Source organism: Botryllus schlosseri, chromosome 11, assembly GCF_051294905.1.
Source record: "Botryllus schlosseri isolate E-star chromosome 11, Bs_hap1, whole genome shotgun sequence".
Taxonomy (NCBI): domain Eukaryota; kingdom Metazoa; phylum Chordata; class Ascidiacea; order Stolidobranchia; family Styelidae; genus Botryllus; species Botryllus schlosseri.
In genome coordinates this window covers 20,118,068-20,137,547 of record NC_137246.1, presented here as the reverse complement: position 1 = coordinate 20,137,547, position 19,480 = coordinate 20,118,068, and the positions used below count along the sequence as shown (strand labels likewise).

Here is a 19,480-nt window from a genome sequence, read left to right as displayed (position 1 = left end):
TGGTTCTCATCCGGGGGTCCGCTAAGCAATTTGACGGGTTCCGCGAGACCTCAAAATTTTCATAATGATTAATAACCTAATTTGAATTTTTTTAAATTAGGGAAAGCATGAGGCAGTTTTCCTCCACAACTGCTTAAACCTCATTACTCGCATCATCAGAATAGTCGTCTGACACAAAATATCCAACTGCGAATTCATTTTAAAGGGGCACTGCACTCTAAAAATGATGTGGTCTCAAATTGAAGGGCAAAACGAAAGAAAAATTTTGGCTGCAGCCGTTTTTTTCAGAACGCCACCGTAATGGAGCTGTAATGTATTGAAATTTCTAGAATTGCAGCACGCTGCAGCAGTCACGCAGAGATCGAACTTTATATAGTTGTCAGCCGATGTTATGAAGGAAATATGTCGTACATGCCAAGGTGGTTTAGATACCGCGTTCAACGGAGGATGTCCAGTCAAGAGATTTATGTCAAAATCGGGCCTAGTGTATTCTATTTCCTTCACAACATCGGCTGACAACTATATAAAGTTCGATCTCTGCGTGACTGCTGGAGCGTGCTGCAACTCTGGAAATTTCAATATACATTACGGTGGCGTTCTGAAGAAAATGGCTGCGGCCAAAATTCTTCTTTCGTTTTGCCCTTCAATTTGAGACCACATCATTTTTAGAGTGCAGTGCCCCATTAATTGTCCAATTGCGAACAACCTACCGTACTGATACACACATGTTGCTGTTTAGAAATGTTTTGTTGGGGTCTGTGGAAAAAAAATACGGAGATAGTGAGGTCAATCAGGGTGACTTCCTAATGTTTGAGAAACCTTTTCGATTTGAAGTTGTCAGTGTCATCAAATTAGTCAACAGGCGTTTGAAATAAAATCTGAAGTATTTTACCGAGATTGTCTCAATGAAGGGATTGAAACCTCGCCATTTTATCCTGTGATATACATAACCACTACTCCAGAATAACTTCAAGATGAGATGCTAGATAAAAATGACTAAGCTGGACGGGTTATTTTCATTAAAAATATGTGTCTTCATTATGGTGCCATAAATGCTGCGATCACGCCAAAAGTGTCGTTGGAAGCGTTACGCATTTATATTCTCTGCATTACTTTTCATTCAGTGTGCATGCCGCTTCTTTACTTCGCCTAGGCTAAGGTGGGTGTCTGATATTAAAGGCTACTCCAAGCTGTTTCGACACCTTCCTATCTTTTCATTGTATCACAGTCTTGTGATGTTTTGAAACGATGAAAATAATAATATAATAAACCTGATTGATTGATTGATTGATTGATTGATTGATTGACTGATTGATTGATTGATTGACATTAGCCTCCATCTTCACTCATTCATATAAAATCTGTTACCTGTTTGAATTTCTGTGTTGTGGATCTTACGAATTTGGATATCCGGCTTGTGCATGAAATCAATCTGTCCACCTGTTATAGAGCATCCAATGGTAGATCGTTGGTTTATTCCCTAACCGGGTCAGACCAAATACTCATTGTAAAACTGGTATCCCAAAGACTATTGGTGCTGACTCGATAACCTTCGTATTTCCATCGTCCAAACATTTCATTGGTTCAGACGAAAATATGCTGCCTTCTCCACCCCTCCAAATAACTCAAACTATAGTTTGACGTTCTTCCAAGTGATTGCCATGGTCAAAACAATACAGAATTGACAATGACCGTGTGTACTGATGGTGCCGTAACAATATGTACAGTCATAGTGTTTTTGCATGACACGTGAGATGCTTCACTATCGTAAACGATTGTTTAATATTGATACTCGGTAGCCTATCTCTTGACTAGATAACCACCCTTTCTCCTCTTCGCAGCAGTATCCATGTTTTTATATTAGTCAAAGTAATAGATTATCAAATGCCCAGCGCAGAAGAAATCGAATATTATGGATTTTCCGATGACATCGAGAATTCACTGTTTTATGGCTATGCTAAAGGCTCCATTGTTGGGATACGCTACTATGCTGGAATGGTATCTTCTTGTTTTGCCTAAACTATTGAGCAGCAATATGCAAAGTATGCATTTTAGGTGAACAATAAGGAAATGGTGTCTTTGGAAAGGGAGCCTCACAATCCGTACGACCGCAATGCAGTCCGCGTCAATAATGTAATGGGTCAGCAAGTCGGTCATATCAAAAGGGACATGGCAAAGGCACTGGCAGAAGTGGTAGACCAGGGATTAGCTGGCATCGAGGGGTGAAATTGATGATTGGGTTTCTCTTGATTTGGTCGTTAATTTTCGTTGATTTATCTTCAGGCTCGTTCCGTATGGGGCAGACAATGTCTATACTATTGCTATATGGATTTCATTTTGGGGACTTCCACAAAATAAGGACAGAGTCGAACGCATTATGAGAAAACACGGTTTTGGTCTCGGGACTCAATTGCCCAAGGGAAAGGGAAGTGAGTGTTCACTTGCTCGTCTTCATTTTCAGTATTTCAATAATTTTCAAAGTTCTCTATTTCATTTTTCATCGCATGTGCATGCCTTCTCTATGGTTTCTTCGAAAAATGAGGGTCAAAATGTAATCAAGCAGCAGAATTTTGATTGCATAATAACTGGGAGGACTTCTACTTTTTTGAAGTAGTTTTTCTCAAGTAAATCCAGTTTCTGCTTCATAATATTTTGTAATTTACTTACTCACTTTTTGTTTTCACTGCGATTGAGGAATTTATGGGATTTTGGTTTTCACGATGTACGAACAAGAATTTAATTCTCACAAAAGTTGAGTAAATTCCATAATTACTGTTGTGGGTTTTTGCAGACATATCGGTTGGACATATGAGTTTGATCCCCGGCCGGGTCAGACCAAGACTCGAAAACTGGTATCCGTGGCTATCCTGCTAGGCGCTCAGCAATCACGGATAGCATGGAGGATAAAAAACGGGGGTGCAGACTAGTTGACCTTGCTATAAAGCAGAGGTCTCAAACTCAAATGTGCTCGCGGGCCATTTTTCCAGTTTTGACAACGCCGCGGGCCGCAGTATTTATAGGGGTATTCTATGTCTTTCCAAGTAGGCCTTATTTGACGGGTATGAATTATCCTATTGAAAGTGAGCCGATCCAGCAGACTGACAGTAAACACACATCGTCAAAATTTGATTTACGTTTGTATCAATTTAGGCCTGGCACGAAAAGAATCATCACATTTATAACCATTTGAATAGAATTGTTGTTGTACTCAGGGTCGTAACAGCACTTCGTCAGCCCCTCCCCCCAAAAAAATCGTTGGTCTTGGCCCCCCCCCCCCCCCCCAGGGTGATAAACCTAACTTCTGGGAGCCGTTTAGTGAGTAAGCTTTCTCGCCTAAAATGCGCGAAGAGCGAGAAATTTTTCTAATTCATCATTTAATCGGTCAATATGATCGATAATTGCATGTATATCAACTTTTATCCTCTCTCTGCTAACTTAATCTGATTTACCAATAGAGCTGAGTGAGGTGGTGTTTGAAAAAATAGGACCACTCAATAATAACATCTTCGGGTGTATACCCATTAGCAGGAATGGAACAGCACTTCGTCAGACCCCGCCCAAAAATAACTTGAGTCTTGGGCTCCCATAGGGCGACAAACCGACCCCCATCACGTTGTTCGCTTCTGCCACGAAATAATAGCTGTATAGCTTAGTCAGTGAGTCAGCGCCAAGCGCGAAAATTTTCGATAATTCATGATAAAACGGGAATTGCATATATATTGCTATCCATTTCTTGTCCTCTCCGCTCACGTAATCAGATTTACCGGTAGAGCTGAGTGAGGTGTCTAGGAAACTGTAGGGCCGTAAATATTAATTAAACATCTTTGGGCGGGCGGATCCGTTGGTATGACTTCGTTACATAATGTTATTCCGTGACCTGTCTGCTATATAAAAAATATAGAATCCCCCAAACGTACTAAACTGAAAGATAACACGATTTCAAATTGGTATTCTTCACTGGCTTATAAATTTTCGCTGCGGGATGGTATTTGTCTTGTGAGGTTCAGATCGCCAAGACGGAGATATTCGGCGCCAGTCGCTTAAGCGCCTATGGACAATTAAACCTGTATGTATTTTGTATATATAACGAAGTTTTCGGTCAGCATAAGGGCAGTCATTTTCGGCCAAGGTTTTCTCGCTGCCGATCGTTCTGTCACACTTCTTGGAGTAGCATGATACATGACCTAAAACTTTATATGTCTTGGTGAAAAAAATTTGAAATAGTTGCATAAATTTTCAAAAAATTACTAATTTATGCTAATTCACGAAATAATTTTGGGCCCCCTTAGCGCGCTCTCCCCCCCCCAATTGGGGATTTTGGGGTGCGGCAGTTACGGTCCTGGTTGTACTTGATATATATTAACTATAAGATATAGACACCATATCGGCGGAGAAATGTATGATGCCATCATAAAAGCTATCAGGTTATAATTTTCAGCTACTATGAATATTTTAAATCCAACAGACTGATAATAGAGACTGATCTGGTATCAAAACATTTTTAAGTTGAGCATTGTAATTCCAATCCAGGATTCGTGTATACTTCTGATAAGTAAGCTATTAATCTCATGGCCAAATATCTTCAAATATAGGAGCAGAAAAATATAAATATAATATAAATATATTAATGAATGTGTCCACCGCGCGAGATAGTGTAATGGTTATGCGTCCGGCTTCTCGAGCGGTGGGTCGTGGGTTCGATCCCCGGCCGGGTCATACCAAAGACTCGAAAAATGGTATCCGCAGCTTTCCTGCTAGGCGCTCAGCAATCACGGATAGCATGGGGGAGAAAAAAAACGGGGGCGCAGACTAGATGACCTCATGGGGCCGTATCGCAACTCCGTCACCAAAGCATCTCGATGGTGCAGGCGAGAAAGAATATCATATCTCTCTCTCTCTCTCCAAGTGATTGAAATGTCGGAACGGCGAACGGCCCATTGCTGTTAGATCGTTGGAGCGTACCACTACGGTACTCGGTACCTTTAAGTGGCCTCAATAACATGGTTTAGCGACCAAAGATGTAACTAACAGATTGCCAATGGTTGCCATAACTATACTTGCTTAGTTATCGAAATACCAAGCTGCGACCTTCTGATCTATTACTATTCCCCTGATACGCGATTAGTTTGTTGTGTCCATGGTTCTAACAAGTTTACGGCATTCCGAGTCACTTCAAGTCCACTCGAGTCATTTTCATTTTGCCATCGAGTTAGCCCGAGTCTGAGTAATTCTAAGAAAGGTCGGGTCCAAGTCCAACTCACAAATTTCAGTCTAGAATCGTCTAAGGGTCCGGTTTTGTCATCATGAATTGGAAATTACCGAAATAGTGAATGTTCCACTGCATGGTAGCGTTTGCAATTGATGTGATGGTGAAGTTTGATAAATAGTTTAAGGCTTTCGGAGCAATTCAAGAGGGAATTATCACTTTGTAACCTGAAAAGATATATGTGACACTTATATTTTGTAAAATTAATAAAAATCTAAAATGCCTTCGCGGGCCGCACAAAATGCTCTGGCGGGCCGCATGCGGCCCGCGGGCCGCGTGTTTGAGACCTCTGCTATAAAGGCTGTATCGCATCTCCGTCGTCACAGCATCTCGATGGTGCAGGCGAAAAAGAATACCATATCTCTCTCTCTCTCTAAATCCATATTGTCTTCGTGATAATCGACGAGAAATTGCCTACTAATTAACATTTACATTTCAAATTACAAGCCTAACGATCCACATTCCTGGGTGTTAGGTGGCTTGCTGTCGTTGAAATATAGGCCCATGTTGGCGCTGAACTAGAGAATTGAGTAGGCCTGCCCTAGTATAGTTAACCTTATGATGTCAGCTGACAATTTTCTCTGTTGCTCAAATTATTATCCCGGTGTGTAGGCCTACTGTGTAGTAACTGATGTGCGTGCTAGCAATTAAGGTCTGGTTATCTCGGTTCGGTCGTACGACTAGTAAAGCCATCGAAAAGCACGCATTCGTGCATATAGCACAGTTCTCTGTGGCGATCGCAGTCGGTCTCTTCTATGCGATGGTCAATTACACCTCCGATGTGTCAGTGAAAAAACAAGCCATAAGAAAGTAGTAACGCGAACCATGAAGTCTCTGACGTCATAAAGACAAAATATGCTACTCAAGGTGAAACCCCCCCCTTTGATCTCGACTACATACGTCACTGGATGCAACTTCTCCAATCTCCATATAGGCTACTCTTTGCCTTGTAATTCGTGAGAGCACACTATTCCAATGGCATTTTCTGAAACTGGGCGCTGGGTAAACAAAATTTTAGAACCGCTCTTCCATAGCAAAGCTATCGGTTGAGTCCCATGACGCGGTCTAATTCTTTTGGTGTGAATAGTGCATACCTCCCGTGATGTAGCAGCTCGAACCCAGATCTCTGCACCGTCCGCATAGCTCAGCTTCCAGCTTTTGACAGTCCATGATAGCGTATTTATGACTGCATTTCACAGGTACCCTACTTACTTGAGCAGATTCAAAGCCAGCCAATTCAAGTAGTTCAGGTTGCTATTAAAGCACCACTTCTACCCGTACTTGAGTATATTTTTGCATGGCTACTTCGACCAGCTCTGGTTTTATCTAATTTATGTACTCTAACCAGTTATTAGGGTTACTGTTGTTTATATATTCAGTCTCCACTGTATGTGTTTGACAATGTTTGATCCCCAATTTTCCTATCTATTTTTTGACATTGTGGCCATTATTTCGCATGGAATCCGTGCTCAGTGTAAATTCAAAGCAAAATCTCTTCTACATTCAGCAGCAGTTGCATTTATGAAGTATCTTTTCTATAGCATAGACTATTTTGGCAAATGCCTTTGAATTACAGGCGGCAGCATAAAAAATATGTACGAAAGTCCAACCAGCCGTGCTCAGCGTTTAACTTCGGACCAAGTAATATTTTAATGAAAGTTACCAGTCATAGTTGACAATTAATTCCGAAATTTTTGACAAGATGAAAAATGAGCTGAATGGACTCTTTGAAAATCTACGCGACGTGGACCAGAGTGCCGAAGAGGAAGCTTGTCCTGTAAAGATATTTTCTATGATTTTGAAATCGTTTTAGGTCAATTCTAGTTTTGTAGGCAATCGCTAGCGTGCTTTACAAACATCAAAGGCAAGCTGTTGCGTGGATGAGAAAAAGGGAGACGTGTGATGAGCTGCCCCCTTTTTGGAAGGAAGAGAAACCCAGTGCCAAAGCTGCAGGTATTTATGAGCGAGTGCGTTCGTTTTAGACTTTTTCAAAATATTTCTTGTGCGCATTGGTTCATAATTTTGATTTTTGATTTGCGTTTTTGCTGCAATTCCTGAAATTATCTTCCAGCGAAAGCCCAAGGGCGACCTGTTTACCGCAATACAGTAACCAACCATATCACCCTTGAGAAGCCGCCCACTGTCACAGGAGGGATCTTGGCTGACGACATGGGCCTGGTAATTGTGCAATTGACACCACGTACTGTTATCGAAAGCCTATCGAGTGTGGATATTTTAGGGAAAAACTCTCATCACGATTTCATTGATTCTCGGTAACTCCTGGGACGGCAAGCCTATTCACAAAAAGAACGATGCTGATTGCAGTAAGTATATGTGACTATTATATATGTAGCTTTTATTTTAAACAGCAGATCAACGCAGCAGATGTGGTTTGCATCACCCATTGAACAATGACATCTATGTATATGTATTAGTCATGAGTATGGGGTGTTCACCGTTATAAGATCAAGCATTAAATGCTTCAGACATCATATCCACTGCATCAGTGCTCAGTTTTACTCAAAAAATCAGTAATTTGCTTGTAACTTATTTTCTGTACATTTTCAAGACAAAGTTCTATGGAAGTGAGTTCTAGTGGAAGCCTCTGCAGCTTTTAAGCCCAAAACTAGCTTTCTAGCATAATTGCTCATCAAACTAGCCATTTTCGACACTAGAGTTATCACGAATCTGAAATAATGTTGGAAGCATTTCGTTTGATGTTTGGGATCATGCATCAACACTTTTTGAAATTCAATTTTTTATTTATTTTTCACTCTATTCTAATTAGTACGACAAAGTAGGCCTATTTTGTAAGTGATAACACATGTTCAGGCTTGGTTTTCAATTATTTTGTAATATATTTTACCTGACCCGTTATGTTGACCGAAATGACTCTGGCCCCATTTGCAGGAAGGGATTGCGGTCCTAGATGAGATGTGGTTTGTAACAAAGTACTTCTACTTTTTCGGATTGATCAAGTAGGATTTGCATATTAATGTTAAGCTAACACTTGTTGTCATCCAACAGAATTTGCGGAAGATGATGGCGGAGTTGTTGATCTGATCCAAGATGAAGTTACTGATGTTAAGGAAAAAGAAATAATCCCTGAAAGCATTAAATGCGAGGCTGAAGATGTTCCTCAAGCGATTATACACAAAGACGTGGAAGTTGACGATGAGCCAGTGGTGACTAATTCAAACAGAAGATCAGGAAGGTATTTTTTTCTGGTTGCTTTCTAATTGATTTATGGTGTCATGAGAATGTATGCCAGTCCACTTACCATTGCCGCATTGAAACTTGAATCATAGTTGTTTACTTAGTAATAGTCACTTTTGGTTAATTCCTATTCTTTTAGTTTAATGAACCTGAATATATATGCCAAGATAAGCAGCGGTCAGTGGCAGGCATCTTCTTCAGAAGGCGGGCCTGACATGGGAAAACCAAGTACTTACCAGGTCGGATTCCTAAATCGATACATTAATCGCGTATTCATCCCCCTGTACAAGAAATGAATCGTATTTAATATAAGCTATAAGTTACAGAGACCCAAAACATTATTTAATGAATATATTATTGTGATGCACTTCAATAGCTGTTGAAGTCAATGAGACATATGTGAAATGTGATCGATCAGAGTTGTCAACAAGTTCTTTGAAATCAGGCTGCATGTTTGACGTACCTGACGAACCTGTTGTATGTATGTAGCCCCGTGCAGAACAGGTAGTTTCACGGCCGTCGTTCTCAGGTTGGCAAACTGATGTATGCCGGCCACATTATCATCCCAAGGCGTGGGCTGGGCTATAATTCTAAATTTATCACTACTAAAATGTAGTTTGTTACTGATCACATTTGACTATGGCCAATGCTAGATTACTTTGTCTTCTGTACTGTCGGGCACGGTCTGTCAACAATTTAACGCAGGAAAACGAAAAGACCGGCAAAGTACATCGAGGATCCGGACGATTTCGGAGACGAGCCAGACACGCCAAAGAAACCTAAAAAATCGCGTGCCGGTATGTCATATATCACTATCAGGAAGATTTTATTTCGCTTCATTGACGTTTATTGACAAAGATAAAGGCAAAGCGGCAAAGCCTGTATCCAAATCGCCTGGTATCAAGGACGAAGACTACATACCGAGTAATTTTTGTGTTTTACTGTTCGTATTTTGTATGTTTTCCTAAACATAAGACTGCCCATTTTTTTACTAGCTCAAGAGGCGCTCAGCAAAACGGTAGACATCGTCACGCCTGTTCGGAAAGATAAAAGATTGACTCCAAAGCTGATGAACTTCACTCGAGGTAAAACACATCATTATAATAGTAGCTTTGATCATGATCGATGTTGTAATTTAGAATCCGTTCCAAGCGATCAACCTAGCGCTACCTTGATCGTCTGTCCGCTGTCTCTTATCAGCAACTGGGTGGTGAGTATTCTGTCTAGGCGCAATGATTCGACATTCATGAACTTGAAAATCCGAGTCGAGTGTTGATTGTAATGATTAGGGCTGGATGATTGATGTGGAATGTTCAGATATGCGCCTTTAATCTGACCACAAAGATTATAATGCATGTTGGACATCACATAAATATATTTTTCAAGCAGACAAATATAATTGCACTTCGATCACGACTTCACATTTATGTCATTTTCACTAACGTGTGTAGCTTTGTGGGCTACCATGTTTCGTCTGCTGCGACCAATCGCGGTTTACAGCCTTTCACATTGAAAAATAGCATCGATACTATACGAAGTTTATTACAAAGATTGAAACAGCAACTATTTAATCTCGGCGACTTTCAGTTCGACGCTATCTTCCTGCCGTTTGAAGCCTTCTAAACACGCAGCATGACACAGCATTTTCGTAGTTTGTAGAGATACGACATCTTTAGTAGTGATAAACACAGAGCATAATGACATAGTTATAGTTAACAAATAGGAACACATTTATTTTCCCAAGTGTATTTGGTATTATTTCCTTGGATATTGTATGAAAGACCCTGGGGGATGCCTTGTGTGTGGCTCCCCGGTTTTAAAAACACGCTTTGGGGTCCAGGGTCAAGTCGAAGAACACGTTCATGAGGGCGCCGAGGTGAAAATCCTGGTGTTTCACGGCGCGGTGAAGAAAACGGTCACCGGCAAGATGCTGGCGGAGCAAGATATCGTCATCACAACTTACCAGACTCTGGCGCTAGGGCTGAAAAGGGTAACTTGCATCCGTCTTGCGACGCGATTTTGCTGCGCTGTAATTTGATGCCGTCTTGAAGGGTGGCCGAACTTGGAAAACTAGAAATCAGACCGTCATGAAAATATGAGCATAGAAACATTTCACAAATTATATTATGATTAGATTACCCGCATTTTGTTGTAATCAGCCCGATCAGACAACTGGAACTGTCTGGGAGGTGCTCAGTAGCGAATCACTTCTGCCATATTGAATAGGTGACGGGCAGAGTGGCAGCACTAGAACATTGCTTTCAGGAATACGCCCATTGTAGTATACTTTGAAAACTCGAAGACTTTTTCCGTGTTCCGTGAATGTATATTGGAAAAGTGCACCTATTCGTAGTGTCGTTAATCATTTTGCGTTAGTCGCGAAGATGCGCCCTGCAAATTTTAAAAGTAGTACCTCGAATTAACTGCAATGAGAATAACAAAACCACCACAAAATCTACCTTTGAAATTATTTACTTCAGTGCTTTTCAGAGATTTATTTTCTGCTCGCACTTTACACTTGCAGTAGTTTTGATGTCTTTGTGAGTCGCCACTGCTACTTGAGTATAAATTCATAGTGTTGCTTATGTGCCAACGAGGACTACTTTGACCTTAACTGCTGCCAAGTACTCGTCTTTTAGGTACATAACACGAACCCTATAGTTGGATTTCAATCGTAAACTGACTCCATAACGTTGCCAAATTTTTGATGTGTGCATTCGTCTTGCTGGTGTCATAGAGGCTGAAATATATATTCATTGCGTCACAGTCTGCGAACACCCTCCTGTTCAAAACGAAATGGCTGAGGGTCGTCCTTGACGAAGGCCACACCATACGAACCTTAAATGCCCAGCAGAGCGTCGCTTGCAGGACCCTGAACGCTGAGAGAAAGTGGGTTTTATCGGGTGAGTTCGCTGAGGATATGTTCTTGGGTTTTCTATTTGTCGATTGTGAATTATCTTTTTTTTTTTTCGATGTCATTTTTTGGAGATTTTAAATCTAAAAACTGCTATCTGTGGGCAGGAACTCCAATTCAGAACTCCACGAATGACCTCCACTCCATTGTGGTATTCCTGGGGATTAATTACTTCCAGGAGGCAGATTGGTGGAAGAGGACGATTCAACGTCCAATTCAAAACGGGGATCGCGACGCCTTAAAGTGAGATTTCAGCAATTTCCACTCCAAGTAACAACTACGTCCTGTTAAAAAACACATATTGAAATCCAGGACTGTAACGACTCGAGTCATGACTCTCCGATGACTCATCTTGACACGAGTCATTTTCTCAAAATACGGTAATGGCTCAACTCGACTCGAGTCAATCTGTGTATTGACTCGACTTGACTCGAGTTATTGTGCATGACTCGGAGCAAGCCATATGGCTCTAGTCTCAAACGGCCAAGACCGACATTTCATAGTAATTTCGAAGAATAGTAAAGTAACCACAATGTTGGCATTTCGCCTATTGGTACTGGTACTTGAAAATGCTACCAGAAACTGTTAAAAGTGAGGAAAATTAGTATATTTTAAATGCGAACCATTCGATATCATCAAAAAGAGTTATAAAAAGTGGTTTTAACAAAGACTTCAACTCGAAACTGATCAGTCAATGCAATGACTTGGACTCGGACTCAAGTCATAATACCATGACTTGGTGGTGAATAACAATGACTTGACTTGACTCGAGCCAAAACTATAAAAGTGAGATTAACTTGTGACTCGGAGCCTTGTGACTTGGTTACAACCCTGCTGAAATCTGAATTCTAGAAACCTGTTACGTTTTAAGCCTTCGTAGAACAGTAAACATTACGACTTGCTGCCAATACGAATCCTATATATTATAATGAAATGCACGGATACAACAAAACCGATCATTTCTGCAATACAGGAAATTAGATTACAAAGAACTTCGATTCCATGACTCTGGTTAAATTTGTGCTTGTCCAAAGCCCACTCTATTTCAACACTTGTTTCATTGTTGCCCACCAGGAGAATTCAATGCCTTCTCGGTGTGATATGCATGAGGCGCACCAAAAGCCAAAAAATTGACGGGAAGCCCATCATCAACGTGCCGCCCAAGGACGTATTCGTCCAGAAGATTGATTTGGATCCGCGCGAGAGAGAGATGTACGACAAAATGAACGACGCTAGCAAGCGTGTGTTGAAGAGGTAGCATTTTGTAATCGGAGGAAACGAAATTTTTCTTACATACGTGTTTTCTTTTATTAATTAGTTATATGGACGGCAGTTCACAGTCTAGCCAGTACGCTGAAATTCTCGTTTACATCATGCGACTACGGCAGATTTGCTGTCATCCGTCGTTGGCTAAGAACGCTTTGGAGACATTGTTGTCGGGTAACGTGGTTTCATTATTCATGCTATTACTGGATGTTGTGTATATTATAATATAATTATTGTAGCAGAGGTATTGGTGTAAAATTCTGACCTGTAAGCAAAGCCTTATTTCTAGTCTTGAAACTATGAAATGCATCGTGTTATACGGACACGTTTTTCTAGTTTTGGTCAGCAACGAAGTACGTCTACTTTTTTCCGAGTGCTCGAGTAGGTTTTGCCTACTGTACCTCTTGCTGAAGTGGCACGCTTATAGACTACTTCAACTTGCACTACACAGCTTTTTAGACTTTGTATCTTTTAAAGTAGAAAGTAGTTTTGAGTATACTAACATCCAGAGTGGTAAAATCGGAGACAACTCCACCCCCTTTCCTAGTCTGACTGCACCCCATTTAAAATCGCGCATTGTTCTCTCGGAGAGAGTAATCTGCTTTGTCTTATTCTGAATGCATTCACATACTGTGTCTTCCTGCAGTTGTTGTACACTGTCTAACGACCTATTGCTTTGTAATTAACCATTCGTCATACTAGCTTATGGCCATGGTTCACCAAAATTTGTATGTGAGAGTTGTTATTCATATGTCGGTACTGGATTGAATATAATATCTAAATCTATATTTGGATAAACAGTAACTAGCATATATTTATGGTTATTGAAGTTAACACGAGCGAGATTAACTTATCCTTGTTGCATTGACATTTGTTTAGCCTTTAGCCAACAGTCAAAACATTGCCTGTTTTCAAAATATCCCTCCTCTCCCCCCTTCTGCTTCACCTCTCCCTACTTTTCTCTCGGCTGGCTGCGTGCCTGCTTACATCTCTTTTAAGAGTGACTTTTTGGTGTGTCTTGGAAATCGTTATTTCGATTTGTATCCGAGTAGTAATTTGCATTGTTGCGAAGAATACTTCGCCTTCTTCCTTGTCTCCTGGGATCTACGTCGCTACTGGTAATGGAATTGTTTCTGTTATCCAGGACAAGTCATTTCCGAAAAGGCGAAAGAGTTGGCGACAAAGCTACTCTGTCTGATCGAGGCCGGTGGTCTCGACGATTGCTGCATTTGTTTGGATTCCATCACCAGTCCGGTCATCACGAAATGTTCGCACGTCTTCTGTAAAGCTTGCATCACCGGCGTTATCTCCGCCGACGGGCAGAATTACGTGAGCGAATATTTGTCTGATTGTAGCCGCGGATTGTGAAGTCGCTGTGGTTTGTTTTGGCCTTCCTGTAAAACGACCAGCGTGATCGCCTGATTGTGCACTGTGCAGATCTGTGGTCGGAGTCAGAGTATTGTTAAATTTTGTAACGGCCTATGGAGTCAGAGTTGGTGAAACGCTTATTGACTGGAGTCTCAGTTTAATATGCTCTGATTAAGAGTCTTTAAAATCGAACCGAATCTTTTTAAATGTAACTATAGAGTTCCGTTGTAACGGCATTGTAATGATTACAGTCGAGTCGTGGTTTTTTCAAGGACTCGACTTGACTCAAGATATTTTCTTAAAATATAGAGAATGACTTAACACGACCAAGTTATAACCCAGCGTTGCAGTTACCGAAGTTTTTCAAGTAGGCGGACCTTTGTAAACTAAATTTCGTTCTGGGAGCACAAAATAGAAATTGAAATATTGAAAATGCCTTTCCGCAGGGTTGTAATCAAGTCACAAGGTTCCGAGTCACGAGTCAATCTCACTTTTATAGTTTTGACTCGAGTCATTTTCAAGTTGCCACTAAGTCAAGTCCATATCGAGGAGAGGGTCGAGTCCAAGTCATTGGGTTCAGTTTCATGTTCGACCCACATTTTTAGACTCTGCTTTGGCGATATCAAATGCCTCGCATTCGCAATATGCTAATTTTCCTCACTCTTGACAGATTCTTACCCTATTTTACAAGTACCAGCAGTCCAGCACTGATTGACGAAATGCCAATGTTGTGGTAACTTTAGTATTCTACGAAGCTACAATGAGATGCTTGTCTTTGTCGTCATAAGTCTTATGACTTGGTTAACTTTGCCGAGTCGAGTCAAGCCGAGTCATCAAAAATTCGCGACTCGATTTGAGTCGAGAATTCCGTCGAAATTGACCGATAAATAATGTCTTTCGACCTTCAGTTCAGCCCTCGATGCCCTCTGTGCCGAGGAGATTTGAAGACCGGGGATTTGGTGGAGCCGCCAGCCGAGTCTGAAGAGGTCGACGAAAACGACACGGGCGAGAGCCGGCCCAGCTCCAAGGTTTGAGTCTGAAGACGCTGCCACGCGGACGGGTGTGGCCGGTATTTTGTTTTGTCGCAGATCCACGCGTTGATGCATGAGTTGCTGCGGTTGAGGAAAAGCGATCCGTCCGTTAAGAGTCTCGTCGTGTCGCAATTTACGGGGTTTTTGAGGATCATACAGCGACATCTCATGTGAGTGTTCGATGCGATTGAATCAGGGATATCTTATCTAGACTCCATTTTGGAAGGTGTGAACATTGATTGGTTGTACCGCAGCATTCAGAACGTGTAGTATAAAGCTACTCACGCAGTGGTTCCCAACCGGTGGGAAAGTAAATGGTTTTGGTGGGGAATAGATGCATTTGTTGAACATTATATACAGGATTGTCTGTATCTTTTCGGAGACACATGCCGGATTACCGTTACCAGTTAACTGCTCTGGAATGTATGAATCGAAAATTATAACTTGAAAGTGTCCTCGGAGGACGCCTGAATGTCCTCTTTTTCTCTGAAAAGGTTTTGAATGCCACGAAAAATGCGACTCCGACAGGGCGAACGTCAGAGTTTTGGAAAAAATCGGGACCCGAGTCAAAGTGATGACCTTTTTTTCAGTCAACACATACTATCGGCCGAAAAATTATCAAAATCACCAGTTTTCTTGGGAGCTTTCAGAATTGATAAAAAGCGTCCTTTTTTGGAGATCTCAAAATATGGTAACCCTATTTTAAAGGATATATATGAGTTTTGGGTTGGGACTTGAAATAAATCCGAAGTGGGGAATGAAGACAAAAAAGTTGGGAGCAACTGTCCTACAGCATTGTAATAAAGTGCAATATACTAGTTGGTCCACAAAAATACCCAGTTATCTCTGATGCGATATTGGCGTTATATTTTTCTTGTCACATAACGGTACATATTTGAAATTTCCATGTCATTTATACTGTACTGATGTCATAGGGAGTGATGGTGGAATACTCGACATTCATAGTCGGATCACTCAGATACTCCACTTTGCCTAGTCCTGGTCCTCAGTCCCGACATGAACAGGAAAACAATCCATAGATATAATGTTTTGTTACGTTTGTGCCACTGAAAATAATAGTAGACCAAACGCGTCGAGAGCTTCAATGATAAATCTACAAGCAATCTTTCTAGGAACTTAAATCATAAGTTTTGTCTTCTGGCTAAGAGTGATAAATTTGGACGGTATTGAGTAGCGATGTAAGCATGTAACATACCGGAAGATCTCAATTCAAACATCACCTAATCTGCAAATGCCTTGATTTGTATCATTCCAAGGCTTTTCGTGGGCCGAAAACTGACAGCTCATCATTATCTGCTCTGTTGCAGCGACAACAATATTCCTCACGTCGTTTACCACGGGGGAATGGCGCGTAAAGCTCGGGAGAACGCGATTCGCGAGCTTCAGTCCGGGCACGCCAAAGTCATGCTCATGACGCTGAAGGTTCGTGTCTCATTCTCGCGTTGAGGTGAAATCCGTGTGTGTTAGTCATGAGGTGGCAGAGAGTTGGCTATATCGAAGGGAAAAATCAGACTGTGACTTGAAGCTGAAAACTTTTTTGACTTGACAAAAATAAATTGATTTTATGGCCAAATTGTGTTGCATTGTAGTAGCACTCAGATTATACACCAATTCACACCAAGCGACTTGGTGTACCGTCTATTTGAACGCTGCTCTGTCATATTGTATATTTTATGCGTTATTGCTATTCCGATTCTCCCTATGGTTGCTCAAGCGATAACAATACAAAATCGCAATCCCCCTTATGACGTTACTGGGAGGCTCGAATTTGACCGTAGAAATTGGCGTGTTGGACCGCGAAGGCTATCTAGCAACCCTGACTCGCGTTCCGCAGTTTCATCGCATTATTGACACCTGGCTCCCTTGTGATGCAAGTAGAGGCAATGACTTTTGCTGTATTTACAGTCGGGAGGGGTCGGTCTCAATCTGACCGCTGCTTCGCAAATGTTTTTGATGGAGCCGTCGTGGAATCCTGCCGCCGAGGACCAGTGTTTCGATAGAATCCACAGACTCGGACAGACCAGACCGGTGAGTTCGTGTTTATTAGGGATGGTGTGAGCGTGAGGTTCACGTTCGCGTTCTGTGTGTGCACCTCAGAAATTTAGAGGTTCACGCTCACAAACGAACCTTGATAGGTTCTGCACTGTGAACCTTTTCATTTATTACCATTTTTCACACCATTATAACATCTTTGGTTTAAAGTTTTTGCATTCCAACTTTGGACCACTCTATGCAAGGCGCTGGCAGCATAAAAATAATCAACACAAACCAGCATGAACCTTGCCAAAAATTTTACCTGCTTTACTTTACTTGAAATATTCAGTTTTCCATTTGTGAATATTTAGTGAGCTTGACCTGCAATCACACAACACAACATCAAGAACGAGATGCACTACATGTATGCAGTTAGCGGATGATGCTTATTCAACCAATCATTGGAATCGTTTTAAAGAATATGTCGTTGTCTAATGTAAAACATCCAGCAGGCATATGGGATCATTCGTGATTTGATATGTTTATTGTGTCATAAAAACCAAATCAGTGCGATCTGTGATTGTGGTGTTGGCTAGGCTAGGCTGTATAACTTGTTTGATGGGTAGTCTCAATAGCAAGAATAGAAACCCGTTTTACAGTCTGCTCACTATAAATGTAGCAATAGTCAGACGCAGAATACATTGTCCGGTTTGGCCTCGATCGTTAAGGCGTTTGCTTATACTCCCTCGCAATGTCTCGTCGAAATTCTTTGCAAAGCAACGAAAGATATTGATTTCATGGAATTATTATAGCATTTGATTGCTTCTGTTGATACATTTAGTGATGTTTAAAAAGTCAGCCTGTACTTCAGCATTGTGGCATAATGTGGCCTGAGTCGTCACTAGGTTTCTTGTATATCACTTCACTGAAATTAGGGTTATAATAAGCAACATGATGTCATGTGATGTCACAAGGTCCACGTTTGCTTTCATGCAGAACCTTTCAAAAAGGTTAGTGTTCACACGTGCCTGAACCTTTCAGGGGTCCGCACCATCCTTAGCGTTCAGGCGCAAAATGTAGCAGATGTAATATATTTGATCTGAAACTACTGTACTACACTGTCTGGTAGTTGTTTGTTTTCGTTCTTTTTACATCACGCATACAGAAAATTTCCTGCGTTTTCGAATTTAATTTTTTTCACCATATTATACTATGCCCCGTTTCCAAGGTTGCATTGAATGCTGTCTTAGTATAAGAAAAACAAGCTTCACTCTTCAAATGAGTAGCTGGTGGGCTTCGGTTTCAGTACACGCTATTGAGTTCGCACCTTCAGAAGTTGTCAAAGTAGCCATTGTTCATACTCCAGTAGAAGTAACATCGTAAATTTCTTCTTAAGTGTAAGTACTAATTACCAATTGAGTAAAAATGAATGTATTATAGGCTTAGTTTTGCCAAAAAACTGATGAATTATTAAGTAGTCATGTGTGGTGTAAGAAGGCAAAACTTACTTGGGTACTTCAAGTGGAGGTACTTCGCTACTGACCAGTAACCACCTTTAGCTACCGCCGCCCTCTGGCTTGTATCGAAAGTTAAACTTGCTTGACCCTACCATTTCACTAGGTGAGGATCACAAAGTTTGTCTGCAAGAACAGCGTCGAGGAGAGAATAATCGATATGCAATCGAGAAAGAGAGAGTTGGCGAAAGCGTCGCTAGAGCGCAGGGATGCCGCCGACAGAAAAAAACAAGCGATGGACGACTTGAGAAGTTTGATGGAGCTGTAGTTGGGATGGCGAGGGTTCTGTTTGTTGTCACGGACGTCTTGCCACATGTGTTCTGTATGTTTCTTTCTTTTGTTGCTGCTTTCTTGCTGTATGTGGAAGCCACTCACTGCCATGTTGACCGGAATGTCATTTTAGAAATCTTAAATCGTGCTGACCTTGCGATTTGAACTAATTTCTTTCACATTGTGTGGTCTGAATTGTTTTTGCGCTTCAGCTTTCCGCTAATCAATAAAGTCAGTGCTGCTTGGAGCAATGTTATCAAATGTCTGTCAACTTAGCCGAGGTAGAGTTGTGTCAGGATCTGCGTTCAACAGAGGTGCAGCCAAAAGTGGTAATTGATAATGCTCGATTTTTAATAGAGGTGGCAAATCTCTAGACTTCCTGAAACTGAGTACCATGTTAAAACTCTTGTTACTCTCGAGTCGTAAATTTGCAGCTATTTGTCGTCTAATGATGCCACAAAAGGTGTGCCCGTTGTAGGCTGGGTAGTGGGCATAATAGTTCGAGTGCTCAATCCGGATAGTCAAATAATTTTTTTCGAGTTGAAATTATACACTAATAGTTAATTCATGGGTTTGATACTATTCTACACTATGAAGGGTTGTAAACCACGACTGGTAACATCGCAGCATACGAAAAAAG

General features: G+C 41.2%; 1 protein-coding gene across 2 annotated transcripts; it reads left to right on the top strand.

Annotated features, from left to right (window-relative positions):
- The first annotated feature begins 1,813 nt into the window (after positions 1-1,813).
- Positions 1,814-19,087, top strand: LOC145449900 (DNA-dependent ATPase/E3 ubiquitin-protein ligase HLTF-like). Of its 2 annotated transcripts, none has more exons than XM_080328339.1 (24): positions 1,814-1,998; positions 2,056-2,222; positions 2,284-2,429; positions 6,843-6,907; positions 6,969-7,043; positions 7,099-7,219; positions 7,338-7,444; positions 7,506-7,590; positions 8,270-8,480; positions 9,188-9,279; positions 9,341-9,406; positions 9,478-9,567; positions 9,622-9,692; positions 10,323-10,472; positions 11,250-11,385; positions 11,504-11,639; positions 12,471-12,650; positions 12,715-12,836; positions 13,807-13,991; positions 14,939-15,058; positions 15,119-15,231; positions 16,390-16,504; positions 16,988-17,110; positions 18,677-19,087. In XM_080328339.1, exons 1-24 carry the CDS (start codon positions 1,885-1,887, stop codon positions 18,836-18,838), a joined length of 2,952 nt encoding a protein of 983 aa, XP_080184465.1. In that variant the 5' UTR covers positions 1,814-1,884; the 3' UTR covers positions 18,839-19,087. The 2 variants fall into 2 exon arrangements, with proteins under 2 accessions (XP_080184465.1, XP_080184466.1); XM_080328340.1 differs by having other exon boundaries at positions 1,815-1,998; positions 8,294-8,480.
- Positions 19,088-19,480: the final 393 nt, after the last annotated feature.